Below are 13,906 nucleotides of genomic sequence, written 5' to 3' on the forward strand. Positions count from 1 at the left end.
GCACTGGGAACAGCTCAGTCAGTGGGTTCTGTGTGTTCACATTCACTGGAAATAGATCTGTATGTCTGTGTGCTTTAACAAGAAGACGGGAGGAAAAAGGGTTGGGAGATGACTGGAGAAATAATAATAGTTTTTTAAAAAATTAAGGAAGCAAAACAAACCCCACCTCACGATAAGCCAACATTCCACGACAGGAAACTAAATTTGAAGAGGAGGTTTAATAAGGCTGAAAAGAAACGTGATTTAATAAGCACATGAGGGGATTTAAGCATTTATTCTCCCTTTCCGGTATATGGGGGGAGGACCAGTAAATGGCCATGCACGGATTCAGAGTGGATACCGCTAAATCAGGAGGGAAAAGATGATTTGAAACATCCATCACTGAAAGGCCAGAGCAGGGAGACTGTGGCTCCACGGCCATGGAAGTTTGTGTACACATGGAATGGCCAGAGCTGAGCCTTGAGGCCTTGACCCCTCTCTCTGGAGGCCCGGGCAATGGCGGGGAAGCTCCCTGCCTTCAGCACCCTCCGCTCCCGCCCGTGTTCGCCCCTTTCCCGGCCCTTTCCCTGCGGGGCAGCGGGTTCCGGCTCAGCCTGAGGGCGTCACTTCCCGGGGCGGAGCGGGGCGGCTCCGGTAGGTGCCGGGAATGGCGGGCAGCGGCGGGGAATGGCGGGGATCGGCCGGGAATGGCGGCTTTCCCCTGCCCTCCTTCACTCAGCGGCCGCCCCGGGCTGAGGCGGCGCAGCGAGAGCGGGGCTGGGGCCGCCCGGGCGCCTCGGGCAGGCCTCAGCTCCTCCTGTTTATTTCTAAATGTTCTTGTCTCTGAACTCTGTCCCACCCCCCTTTTTTTTCCTCTTTCTGATGGAAATAAGTGCAAATATGCCCTCGTCCCGAATAATTGTTAAAAACAACCCTAAAATAGCCCGTCAAACTAGAATGTACCACCAGTTCTGTAAGCTTAAGGATTGATTGCTCCTGGATTTGTAGTGTGCTGTGTGTTCTCTCAGAGGCTTATTTGAAAGTACTTTTTTTATATTTTAATTTATGAAGTATGATAATAAAGAGATACTGTGCTTTTGGTTCTGTAGTGTGTTTTTATTGTGTCTGTTTAGCGGGAAAAGGGGACAGTTATTTTTTTTATTCAAGGCAGTGGGTACAGATAAAATCAAAGCTGATGGTCAGGGGTGTACATAAACTTAATTTGAGTCCTCACAAAAGTGCTTTGAGTAAAGTAAAAATGTTTTTCCTTCTCTTTAGGCTGTCTGCAAATAGAAGTGAACTGACAACTCTGATACTTTTTGGTTCCAAAGAAGATGAAGATCCCCTGTTTGCTGCTGAGATTCCCTCGTTGTTATTTCTCCAGAAGAACTTACTTCATGAACTTTCGCTTCACTTCCCCGGCAGATTTCCCGGGCCTTGAGTCTCCCAGGCCAGCACATCACTGTCGCACAAAATGGATTTGTTCATCAAACGCTTTGAGGAGAGAGCTGTGCCAGCAGGCAGCCCCTGAGCTGCAAGCAGAGGAGCTTTCTGACCAGGAGCAGAGACTCATAGACAGACTTTACCAGGGGCTAATCCAGGGCCACAGAGCCTGCTTAGCCGAATCCATTACACTCATAGAATCAACTCAGAGTAGGAAGAAGAAAGTAGCCCAGGTGCTCCTTCAGAAGGTATTATCCTACCACAGGGAACAAGAAAATTTAAATCAAGGAAAGCCACTTGCCTTTAGAGTGGGTTAGTCCTTTTATGTCTTGTCTAGTAGTAATTACTGTCCTCACCTTTTATTATCACTGTTTGTGGTTTGTAGTCTTGCATTGTTTTTTTTTTTTGTGGTTTATAACCAATCTAGATTACTTCTGTCCAGTGGAATTATGGTTTGAGATGAAAAAATGCTTTTGAGAGTACTTTAGAAATTATCATGGCTTCTTGGGAGTGTGTTATTCAGGGTCGGCTGTGTAACCATTATAAGGTGAAACATTAGTTAGTTTGCAGATTGATGCAGATGTTATTTACACTTAGGGAAAGATGTGTTCAAGCACACCTGGTCTTTTCCTAAAGGTGTTTTTTGGACACTTCCTGAATCCCTTTTTTAGTCTACAGAAGGAAAAACATGCACTTCCTGTTTTATGGCCCTCTGTTAGGAAGCAGCCTGATTTTCAGCTGAAGGAGACATGAACCTGCTTCTCCTGGAAGCTGTAAAATATTTTTCCCTTACACAGAGAAGGACTCCTATCATGTGTCATGCCCAGCTGTCATCTCTCCTGTCTGTACAAAGGTAGTAAGAACAAGAACTGGGGCATGGGAGTGAGAAAAGTTTGGTGCTAATCTTAGTTTGTGAGCTTTGACATGCAAATAAACGGCCTCATTTTTGGAAAGAACAGCTCTTCAAGGTACAGCCTTGCTTTTCCTTTTGGAGTGTTTCTTTTGTAGTAAATCTGAAAAATCCAGTTCTAATATATAACATTTTGAAAATTATGAAGGATAAGTCATGCAGTACAAGTAATTTTATTTGGAGGGGAAGAAATAGATGTGGATAAGCCTAATATTATATTGGTGTCAATAGGATGAGGGATAGTGAGGTGCTGCTATGTTGTCAAGCTCCTATTTTGTTTTGGCATAGCTTTTATTTGCTTTTGTTGTGATGCTGTGTTAGAGTATGAATTGTTGTCAACTAGATGTTGATGGTATTCATGAGATGTATTATTTATTTGACTAGCAAAATGTTTTTTTCTTCCTATTGTGATTATTTAGGGTTGTCTGGTCCTCCTGGTGCTGGAAAGTCGACCTTCATAGAATGCTTTGGGAAGATGCTTACGGAAAGAAACCACAAAGTGGCTGTGTTGGCTGTGGACCCTTCCTCTAGTACAAGTGGTGGTGAGTGTGAATCAAAGTTTGAGTCAAGTTTCCAATACCTTGTCAACTACTGAAGTATCTCTTTGAGCAAAGTGGAAGAAGATTTGGTGCCTGTTACAGTAAAATGTAAAAGAAATCAAGTTTTCATATTTTCTTCATATGTGATACCAAATTGGAAAATATGTATCAGTGTTGTAGTTCTTTCAGATTTCCCCTTTCCAGTATTCAAATGCCGCCGTACAATTTATTTTTCTAAATCTGAATTTTTTTGAAGTTGTGCAGGATTACTGATGGCAGGCTGTGATCTGAAACTCTCCAGTAAAAACTTGTAGGGAAATTACAAGCTGAGCATGCCTGATTCTTGGTATCTCTGATACAAATAACACAATCTTGATTTTTTTTTGATCTTTCCATAAGGGGCAGCTGCCACTCAGCATCATTAATTTTTCCAGCTTCTGTGCTGTTAGAGGTGTGTAACTATTTATAAAGAATTAACTAGAGCATTGCAGTGACATGGAGCTAAGATGGACTGTGTTCTTTGATGCATGCCTTCAGGATGCATGAGTAGAGTAGCAAAATGTGACAGCAAGACTGCAGCAGCTGGAAGAATTGAGCATCTCTCATCTTTTGGAGTGTGCCTTGAGTGTGTAGATCTCACTGAATGTGATTTGCAGTTTGTTTGAGTAGAAGGAAGGCAGGGACACGTGTCAGCTCTCCTAAAACAAAACATCCAGCACCAAAGTGTGTCAGAATCATGATGCAGGGATTTGTCCTTTGGACAGGAGCAGACAGGAATCAGCTGTGTGGCCTGATGTGTGTAGGCTTCAAAAAGCCATTCAGGAGTTGTAGAATTCATTCTGACCTAGTACAAATTCTTTGTGTTTGGTAGCAGTAAGGTCTGCCTGTCAGGCCTTTTCAGCTTCTGGGAAGTAGAAGAACCAGACTGTAGCTTCCTAGTCCTCAGCTGAGTCTTGAGAAGCTGTAACTAGGATATTCTTATTTGACTGACTTTGTATGAGAGACCTGTCTGTCCTCACTCATTTATTGGTGGGGAGCGGGGAGAAGGGCAGTTTGGCTGTATTGCACTGAAATAATTTAACATTAAGGTTCCCTGCTGGGTGATAAAACAAGGATGACTGAGTTGTCAAGAGACATGAATGCATACATCAGACCATCTCCAACCAGTGGGACACTGGGAGGTGTCACAAGGACCACAAATGAAGCCATTCTGCTGTGTGAAGGAGGAGGCTACGATGTTGTTCTCGTGGAAACAGTGGGTACGTGCTTAGGGTTTGCTTTGTTTGTCTTGTTGTGACGTGAAAATAGGCTGTGCTAATAATTGCATATCCCTGCCTTGATTTTGCCCATGTTTTTTGCATGTGGTCACTGCTTTAACATAAGTGCTCATTCTGTCTTGTTTTCTAGTCCTGTGTGCCTTTTACTAAACTGTCATGTTTCCTGTTGGCTTTGTTTTCTTAGTGGGATTTGTTCGTGGGGCAGTGCTGGGATCTGTCACAATTACTGACATTAATGGGACTGAAAGTTTGTAGTAAATGGTAAATTCTGAATTTAATTTTTTAGGTGTGGGCCAGTCAGAATTTGCTGTGGCTGATATGGTTGATATGTTTATATTACTGCTACCACCTGCGGGTGGAGATGAATTACAGGTATTTTTCAGTTTCTCTTATTGGTTACTACCTGGGACTAGGAAGAGAAACTTAAATTCAGCATGCAGTATCTCTGCAGAAAGTCCATATCAATATGTTTTGTCCATTATACTGTTATTATTAAGTATTTTCAGTGTCATCCACTTACTGCACAATTAAGCTCCCTTTTTTGATTTTAAAAGTATGAGGATGTAAACACGTGATACTCTGTGGCTTAACATTAACATGCTTACTACTTATATATATTTTTGGGGAGAAAACTAGAAACTACCAAAGCATTTTGACCTGCTTTTTGTGCTGAATCAGCGTGTCACAGCCCCTCTGGCTACTCCTGATTGCTGTCCCTGCTGCATTTAGGGCATCAAGCGGGGCATCATTGAGGTGGCAGACCTGGTTGCTATCAACAAGGCTGATGGTGACTTGGTTGTGCCTGCCCGGCGGATCCAGGCTGAGTACGTCAGCGCCATGAAGCTGCTCCGCAAGCGTTCCAAGGTTTGGAGGCCAAAGGTTTGTGGACTTCCCTGTGTTTTGTGGGGCTCTGTGGGTCTGGTTTGGTTTTGTTTGGGTTTTGGTGATGTGTTTGGGAGTTTTTTTTGTATTTTTCCCCCCAGAAAATGTGCTGAATGAGTTAAGATTGGTATCTCCTCACCTAGCTGTCCTAGTGTCCCTGGGCTCCTTTTAAAAATTACAGTTGGTTGTTCAGTCTCAGTGTGCTGGAGAAGTGATGGCTGCTGTCTGTGCCTCACCTCTGATCTCAGGATGTGCCACATAAAACACTGCAAAGCCAGTCCTCCTCCCCAGGATTTCTGCTCTGATCTACAATCTCTGCACTAGCAGAGCTATTACTGACATCAGGAGCGGTACAAACTTCACTTGCTTTTTGTAAACTGCATATCTAAAAATGTCCCTTAATCTACTTCTCCCTCTCTTATAACTCTGAAGCCTGTGATTATCTTTGCTCTTTCACTACTTTGTGTGTTTCCTTTATGACTTTAATTTTTTTTTTAGTTTCTCACATAATAAAAATGGCTAGATAATTGGAATTTTTATCCTGGAGGTCTTCAGTTTTAATGCCGTATTTTTATGTATTTTATCTTTTAAAGATCTTGGTGGATTTTTAAGGAGAAGATTCGGTACTAGTTTTAATATGTGTATATAGAATAAGCACACACACACTCTCACTTCTTTTATAAATAAACTGTCTGTAAAGGAGGTTTGTTCTACCCTGGTGTTGAAATTGACCCATTAAGCTGAGTTTAAATCAGCTGAGGATTAACCTTTCTTTTCTAAGTGTGGAAAAGGAGAGAAGCTTTTTTTTAAAAAAAAAAAAAACAAACTCAGGCTTTCAATTTGAAAGATTGTGCTGGATTTCTGAAAATTAATTCCTGGTGTGGAAAGCAAAGGCAAAAAAACATTAAAATACCTTGTTTCTGGCATATTTTAAGTGTGAAAGAATAGCTACCAGAATATACATTTTAATCTACATTTAAGTAAAAGAGCAATAATGTGCCTCTTAGCTGAAGGACTTACTAAAAATGATTCTCATAACAAGCAGCTGGACAAATATCCCAAACAGCATGGATCTCAGGGTCTACTTCTAGTTAGTAGAATCCCAGATTTTGGGGGCATTGGAGGGAAAGGCACAGATATGCTTAGAGCTTCATGAAGCAGGTACTGAAGGAAGCTTCCCTCACACATTTCCTGATTTCCATGCAAGCTGCCCGACCCAGTGCTGGCAGCCCGGAGGCCAGCAGGTAACCTGGCTGTGGCCGTTCCCTGACCCCCAGGTGATGCGCGTCTCCGCCAAGACCGGCGAGGGCGTCTCGGAGCTGTGGGACAAGATGGCCGAGTTCCGCGAGCTCGCGCTCGGCAGCGGCGAGCTGCTGGCCAGGCGGCGCCGGCAGCAGAAGGTGTGGATGTGGAACCTCATCCAGGAGAACGTGCTGCAGCACTTCCGCACGCACCTGGCCGTCAAGGATAAGATCCCGCTTCTGGAGGAAAAGGTTCTTGCTGGGCTCCTGTCTCCTGGGCTGGCAGCTGACCTGCTGCTGAAGGCATTCAAAGATGGTCTCTAAGCATTGTTTGTACTCTGCTCTTGATGGGTGCTTTATGTGAAACTTGTGAACGTTAAATGCACTTTTTCTATGTGTTGATTCTGATCTCTGCAGCTGAAATGATTCTGTACTCTGCAGAAGAATTCTGTTGGATTCTGTATGTGCAGCGATCATGACAAATCTAAACACTCACTAAGAGACTACTACACGCTATTGGAAAAAAATAAACTTCCAAATCTTCTGTTTCTACATGCCTTAGATCTGTTGATAAAAACTGGATGCCTGTGTAGAATGATTGGGTTTGGGGAGGGCAGGAGAGCGAGGTTTGTGGTGGTGCAGGGTTGGATTCTGGTTGTGGGGTCGTCTCAGAGCAGTTGACACTGCAGCTTTCCATTCTAATATAGCAGCAGCTGTTGCCAGAATGGATTGCATTTTCTTTCCTCACCTTGAGTGACAGCAAGAACATTGCACTGCCTGACAGCACCAGACCACAGCCTTAGTTTTAAATAAATTGTATGCATATAAATAGAACATAGTGGTGTTTGGTCCCTCTTTGGAAGCTGTGGTTAGTTATTACCCACTGTACAGTAGGAGAAGGGAATTTTAACCATCCCAGTTTCAAAATAGATGTTTTATTAAAAAGCAAAATGTAGCTAGACTTTTTTTGACATGCAGACATCAGATTAGACAAATGTTACCCATGATGTTTTAATAGCAAATGTCTTTATACTAGAATAATTTGTCTCTAAAAATAATGTTTTATGGTTTTCTGATCTGACTTACATTTTCTGGATTCAAACAAAATGGCCAGTCATGTTTAGTATTTTTTTCTTTATCTCTTGCAGAAGACAGGACTGCTTCCAACCAAAAGCACTTTTATTTTCTATTTTCCTTTGGGAAAAATCTGGAGGAAACATTTTCCTGATCTATGATCTAGAAGGCAGAGCTCATCTGGTACCCACTAAATGTGAAGAATAAAGTGGAAAAGTGCTGATTTTTGGAGATCTGACAGTAAAACCATTAAAATAGGAGAATTTGTGAGGCTGTTGGTACTTGGGTAAATTAATTTTTAAAGAAATATATTGGAAGTGATCATTTTCACAGTTTTCATTTTCTGGACACATACATAAAAGGTATGGTAACTTCAGCGCAATTTCACCTCTTTGGCTTCTGGCAACTCAATTCCAGTAGAGCACTGAATTGGGTTACTTAAATCCTCTTTTTACCTTCATGGTGTTTGTTTTTGTTCAAGGCTTTTTCCCCCTCAAAATATATTTTTCTCTTCATTTCCCTTGTCCCAGTTGTTACATGGTGATCCCAGCTTTTACCTGCTAGGCACTGTTTGCAGTGCAACACTAAGGAAGGGCATTGTAGTGTTTTAGGGGCCATACAGCTGAGGAATTTCTTTGGGAAGGAAGTTTGCACAGGGGTAGCTGGTGGTAGTGGCTTCCATCACCTAAATTGTCAGAACTCCTGACCACTTACTCCTGTTTCTTAATCACTGCTTTGGGATTGTTGCAATCAGTTACAAAGAGGCAGCTGAAGGAATGTATGGAGTGGCAGAAGCACAGTGACTTTGTTCTGACCATGCTGAATTGTGAGAGAAATGCAGTGCTTACAGTTTCTTTTTTATTTAAACAGCCTCCATTGAATATGACAGAGAGTGCCCTAAACCAAAAGCAGCTTCTTGTGTCCTTTGAGTCCTTTCAGCTTTAAATACTGACTGTATTTTATGGTACCTGGTAGAAGAAATGACAGTCAGGTGGGGAATGAATTAATGAGAGCAGCAGCATTTTAACCAGGGAGTTCTCCATTTTTTGATAGTTCCTTTGTTTCAGGTGGCAGGTTTTGAGGTGACCTCATTTGTGTTTATCTGTTAGATCAAACCCTTATTATGGTCATTGCTTCTTCTGTCAGGACTGCTGTTTTCCTTGTCTGTCATACATGAGCTGCCAAGCAAGTAAAACAGAACCTGCAGCTTTGTTCAAATGACACCTGCTCAAGCAGAATATGTCTTACAGCCTCTTCAGTATTTATTTTCTGGATGCAGATCTACTGATCCACTCAAGCCGTGGGCTATCATTATTTTCTCATTTTGTTGCTTCTTTTATAATATTGTTAATTTACAAATGAACTCTTAGCAGAAGTACAATGGCTTAAGCAGGTTCTTCAAACTGCATTTTCCTTTTAAAGCAGAGCATTAAATGAAAATCTGATTTGCCTTCTTTATGTGTTCAATTATGCCTCATACTTCAATAGATGGAGAAATATCCATATATTGAAAGGAGTCTTTGGAAATGAAAGAGTAAATGAGGGTCTCTGTTTTGATTTTCAGTGATTCCTCTACCAAACTGAAAAGCTGTACTGTGCAAATTATGAACTGAGCCTTCCATGTGGGAATGAAATAGTTTGTTTTACAGCCTGTAAGATTTTGCTGTGATGTGTTTTGTTCTGAGCAGTCAGCTGCTGCTCAGTTTATTGTGCAGTTTTGTTGATGTTCTTGTGGGCTGGGCAGATGAATTGTCTTCAGAAGGACTGCAGAGCTTCAGCTGGTCAGCTACAACTCTATAAACAATCCACTGTGTCCCAAGATAGGGAAGAATGTTTCCAGCTCATAATTTTTAGCTCTGTGGGATTAACTTGGCCAAAATGCATTAAAATATTGTTATTCAAGTAAACAGGCTTCTGAAAAAAGATAGTAAACAAATCTGTTGAGTAGGATGTTGACATATTCTTAGTTTCTGGAGTTGTCAAGCTGCTCTCATGTTAACACTTAAACCCACAGCTATTGCAAAATAGTATGGGAAAATAATATAACTTAATGAGAAGCCAATAGCAAGAGGGAGTTTGTAGCTGGAGGTATGACAAACTGAGACAACTGAGAGACAAATGAATAGACAAATGAGTTAGAGAGGTAGGGAATAAACTGTTTACATATGCAAAGTAATTTTCTACAAAGTCTTGCATTTGTCTGCAAGTGTGAAACTTTTCCCCAGGTGCCTGTGTAATACATGTTGCTGGTGTTTCACAGCTGGCAAAAACAAGTGTGGTGAGATCAAGTGATTTACCCAGGACTCTGAAACAGGTCAGAGAGTGTAAGGGTTACAGTTCAATAGTCTTTACTCTGAGCCCCACGTAATATTTACAGCCACGTTACTTAAGGTTGAAAAAATGCTCTTAGCAAGTTCATGCTCTTAGTGTGACTTATTCCTTTCATATCTAATCTCTCTGTTTTCAGTGACAGGACCCGGTGACCCCTTCTTGACTACTCTTCTGTTGTAATGTCCTGCTTTAAGTAATAAAAAACTTGCCTTTGATGTCTAATCTGCCCTTGCCTTCTGTAAATGCATTACTTCCTGTTGTGCATGCTGCTTCAGCCTTTGTGTTCTCCTCATATATATTGCTTATTTGTGAAATATGCACTGTGTTGGCTGTTTGAGATTTTGGGGCATGGGTGTTGAGTAAAGCAAAGAATACAAAAAAACTTTTTTTTTTTTTTAACTGTACGCAGTTCCCTTCCTAAAGTTTCCTTTCGTAACGTGGCAAGATTCAATTACTGATTTGCTCTGTACTGGTGCAAACATTCTTATTTCCCTTTTATTTTCCTTTCTCAGAGGGCTCTGTTGCTCCCCCTTGGATGCACAGTCAATAAGTAACATAGTCCATGAGTTAAAATGAGAAAAATGTTTTTACAGAGTTTAGTGCTTCTGTAACTATTCCTGCTGGAGTGTTCTAAAACTTTTATAATTTGATGAAAGATTGAACAAATGTTGGTAAAGAATGTATTTAAGGAAACATTAGTGTGTTTCCCTGAAGAGTTGGACAGTCAACAGTGCACAGACTGACTAGTAACAGGATTCCTCTTACAAAAACCAGTTCAACTACTCCACAGTCATATTCTTACAGTTTATTTAATTATGAGCCACCCCCCTCATAATGGAACATTTGTAAATTGAGAATAAAAATTACAAAATTAAAAACTCAGAAGCAATTAGAGTCCATACTTAGAATGGAAGGATGACAGACATACTCTATTCCCTCCTGTCATACTAAGGTATGCTTCAGCTGATGAACAAGGAAGGACATTCATGACAGTGTATGGAGAAGGTACATTATGGAACAGCAAGAGAAATGCATATTTTTCTCTATTTTTCCTCCCATGGGAGCATAAGAATTATCTTGGATAATTCACTGTGAAGCCACAGAAACTGATGTGACAGACAGTGTTGCTGTGTGAGGCTTACAAAATTTATAACTTCAATGCCTGTTCCTATCTTTTGGATTTGTGTGTTGCATGGGACCATGTGATGCTTGTCCTTTGGCACTCGGTGGGTTTGTTTGTAATTGTGCTCCAAGTGGGGAATAGTTAAAAGTTCTTGTAGTTTGAGTAAGATTGTTTACTTGTCACAACTTAAAAGCTTCACCTTTCAGAAGGCATGATAAGATTGCTGTATTCTTCCTTAAAATACTGTGGCAAAGTGAGTTCCTGCTCTGTATCACTATGTCTTCATTTCCTCTTACATCTCTTCCACTGTTAGAGTAGCCTGTAAAAGCTTTAGTTATGCACCTTTTAACATGACTCAAATATTCATGAAGTTAATCAGGGGCTGACAACACTTCTATTTGTTTCTTCAACTGGAAGTGCCCACTACAACCTAAAGATTACAACTGTGAGAAGCCAAAGGCTATTACAGCTTCAGAGGCCTGGGCTGACCTGCCCTGTGCAGGCTGCAATGGCTGGGGATGCTGGTGTGTGTCTAATGAGAAGTTGCTGCACGGGCTGTGTGGCTGGGAGCAGTGCACACTCACACTGCTAAAGGTTTTCTCCTGGCCCTGAATCTGTGATCCTATTTGTAGTTCTCTAATTGCAACCAGCAGAAGACAAGGGTGATGTTGGTTTTTATGACTTGTTGCTTAGCAGCGTTGATCAACAGAAGTCCAACCTTTTCTTTTGCTGTGACCTCGGTGAACCCGGCCTTGGCCAGAGCTCACCAGTGGGGAACAAGAGTTTCTGAAGCTGTGTGAAACTCCTGTGCTGTGCCTTGTTAGCAGTGGCTGAGGGAAGCATCTCTTCTTGACCTCCTGGTTACCTTTGCCCTTTACTCCTCTTTCTCTCTCTTATCACATCTTAGAAGAAAGCAGGCACCGTCCTAGGAAGATTTGGAGGATGGGAAATACAGGGACAAGTTAACTGTACTAAGATGTATCCTGCCTCTTTTCAGGAAAAGGAACTAAGCTGGTTCCCAGACTGTGATGTCAGACCTCCTCTCATGGAAGGAGAAGGACTTCAGCCATCACAGTAAGGTCTATTCTTATTTAGAGAAGCTTTCCTAGTATTTCCAAGTAGGCAAAATAATCCATAGAGGAAAGGGAAATCAGAGTGCTAAGAATTTCTTGGTTTATGTCTTTTAGAAGGGATTTCACAAACCAAACCAGAAGTGGTATTGAATGTGGTTGAAAATGATTGAAGGTCTGCACTGAATGTGTGCCTTTATCTGATCACATCTGGCAAAGCCTGTAAAATAAGAGCAAGGAGTAAGTTGCTTGTTTCACCTTAATTCTAAACTGTAAATTGTTAGTCTGACTGGACAAAGGCTCTTTAGTGACACCAGAAGCTGCAACATTTAATGGGCCTTACCACATCAGAAGATTTCACTGTTGCTCAGATGCCTGTCTTTTACACTTAGATCTGAGTAAGAGACAGCTGAGTATTTGTATACTTTTTCTGCCAGAAATGTTGATATCCTGAGCCACCTTTATGCTCATGGACACTAGGTCACTGTACCTTGTCAGTGTGATGGCTTTTTCCTTTCTACCCTGTGCCTCCAGCACTAGCTTCTCCCCTCTATCCATTGGTGCTTTTCAGAGCACTACAGGTCGATGTGTTGAAAGGTCAGCATGTGTTGCACAAGCCTGTTATGCTCTGGTGTCCCTCCTCTTCTGAACTTTAAAGAGAAGCTCTGCTGTTCAGTTATCCCAATCTTGTAAAATTTGTGGAGAGGGCTAATATTGCTGTAACTGCAAAACTGAGATCAGATAGATCAGGTGTTCATTCCAGAACAGGCAGCTACATAAGAAACTGGTTCTGCCCTACATGCCATGTCAAAAGCATGGCAAGTGCATAGTATCTGGCAGAGCTCAATCTAGGAAAATAATCAGCAAATGAGAATTACGTTGCAAATACTGTTCTTTTTTTAATATTGCATGAATCTTAACAAAGTTGTCTACTTGGAAATCCTGACTGCTGTCTGAACCTGAGAGGAGTGACTTTTCATGCCCTTGCTTGATGAACAGAGCAAATTGTGTTCACCCAAACAGGATTTCTTTATTTTGAGCTGTGAATATGATTTGTCTGTCTTCACTGAACAACAGCTGCTAATATCTGATATCTACAGGACTCAAAACAAGAGGGTGAAGTAATGTTCTTAACTTCTGATTACAGGAGAAGTGGGGAACTCTGGTTAAGATCAATAAGCTTTTAGAAACAGGAGTTTCAGGAAAGGTAAAAAATCTGTTTTTTGTTGTTTATGAGTGGTACCATGCAGCATGTATAACCTGACTGGTTCTTTCTGTGTGCAGTGGCAATAGAAACTGATTAGATTTGAAAATTAATGTTTCAGCCTTCAAATATTGTTGTCCTTGACTTTTCCTTTTCATTATCTATTAGAATGTGACATTCTCAGAAATGAAGGAGTCTTTAATGTGGGCCTCTTTAGTATTGTCATTTCCACAGCTGCAGCAATGGAGCAGAGCATGGCTACTGTACAGCACTAGTATGACTAAAAGCCACTGAATGCTTTATTTCTGCACTGACATTAAAGAGTTATTTTGAATTATGATGTGTTGAAAGTCCCAGTTTTGTGTCTTGCACATTGCATGTGGCTTTCAGTTTAGCTGGAGACGCTGCTCCAGACACTCATTTTCACCACTCACAATTCCTTCCATGTTAGAAATGCTGCTGCTCCTCCACACCCTGAGGTCAGGAGAGGTCAGCAGTGGAGCATGTGCCTACACGTGATGGAATAAGGTCCTAGAATAAAGGCTGCCTGAGGTCTGTCCTGCCAGGCAGGTCACTTTTCCTTTTTTGGGGTGGTAAACTTCATGTGCAACGAGACAGGAAATTTCAGAGGGAAACTGGGATAATTAAAATAATCTTGTTTGGCCCATTGCCAATTCTTTCATCTCAGAAAACATAGCTGTGGAGACAGGCACAGATCTTGTAAACTAGTCCAGTCTGAATAGCTCTCACTGAACATTTTTGAACGTTGAACCTCAGTGAACACCTAACATGCAAAGGCATTTCTGTGGGACAGTTTGAATACTTTTACTTTC

General features: G+C 41.4%; 1 protein-coding gene and 1 long non-coding RNA gene across 2 annotated transcripts; both read left to right on the top strand.

The window, feature by feature from the left end:
* Positions 1-605: 605 nt before the first annotated feature.
* MMAA (metabolism of cobalamin associated A) lies at positions 606-6,823 on the top strand. The gene is made up of 7 exons (XM_058025142.1): positions 606-633; positions 1,258-1,734; positions 2,752-2,874; positions 3,960-4,130; positions 4,435-4,520; positions 4,878-5,027; positions 6,308-6,823. Exons 2-7 carry the CDS (start codon positions 1,314-1,316, stop codon positions 6,593-6,595), a joined length of 1,239 nt encoding a protein of 412 aa, XP_057881125.1. The 5' UTR covers positions 606-633; positions 1,258-1,313; the 3' UTR covers positions 6,596-6,823.
* Positions 6,824-10,925: 4,102 nt separating this feature from the next.
* On the top strand, positions 10,926-13,375 carry LOC131083838 (uncharacterized). The gene is made up of 3 exons (XR_009114487.1): positions 10,926-11,873; positions 11,987-12,109; positions 13,017-13,375. It is a non-coding gene; the product is annotated as an uncharacterized LOC131083838 (long non-coding RNA).
* Positions 13,376-13,906: the final 531 nt, after the last annotated feature.

Source organism: Melospiza georgiana, chromosome 5 (assembly GCF_028018845.1).
Source record: "Melospiza georgiana isolate bMelGeo1 chromosome 5, bMelGeo1.pri, whole genome shotgun sequence".
In the NCBI taxonomy this organism is placed as follows: Eukaryota; Metazoa; Chordata; class Aves; order Passeriformes; family Passerellidae; genus Melospiza; species Melospiza georgiana.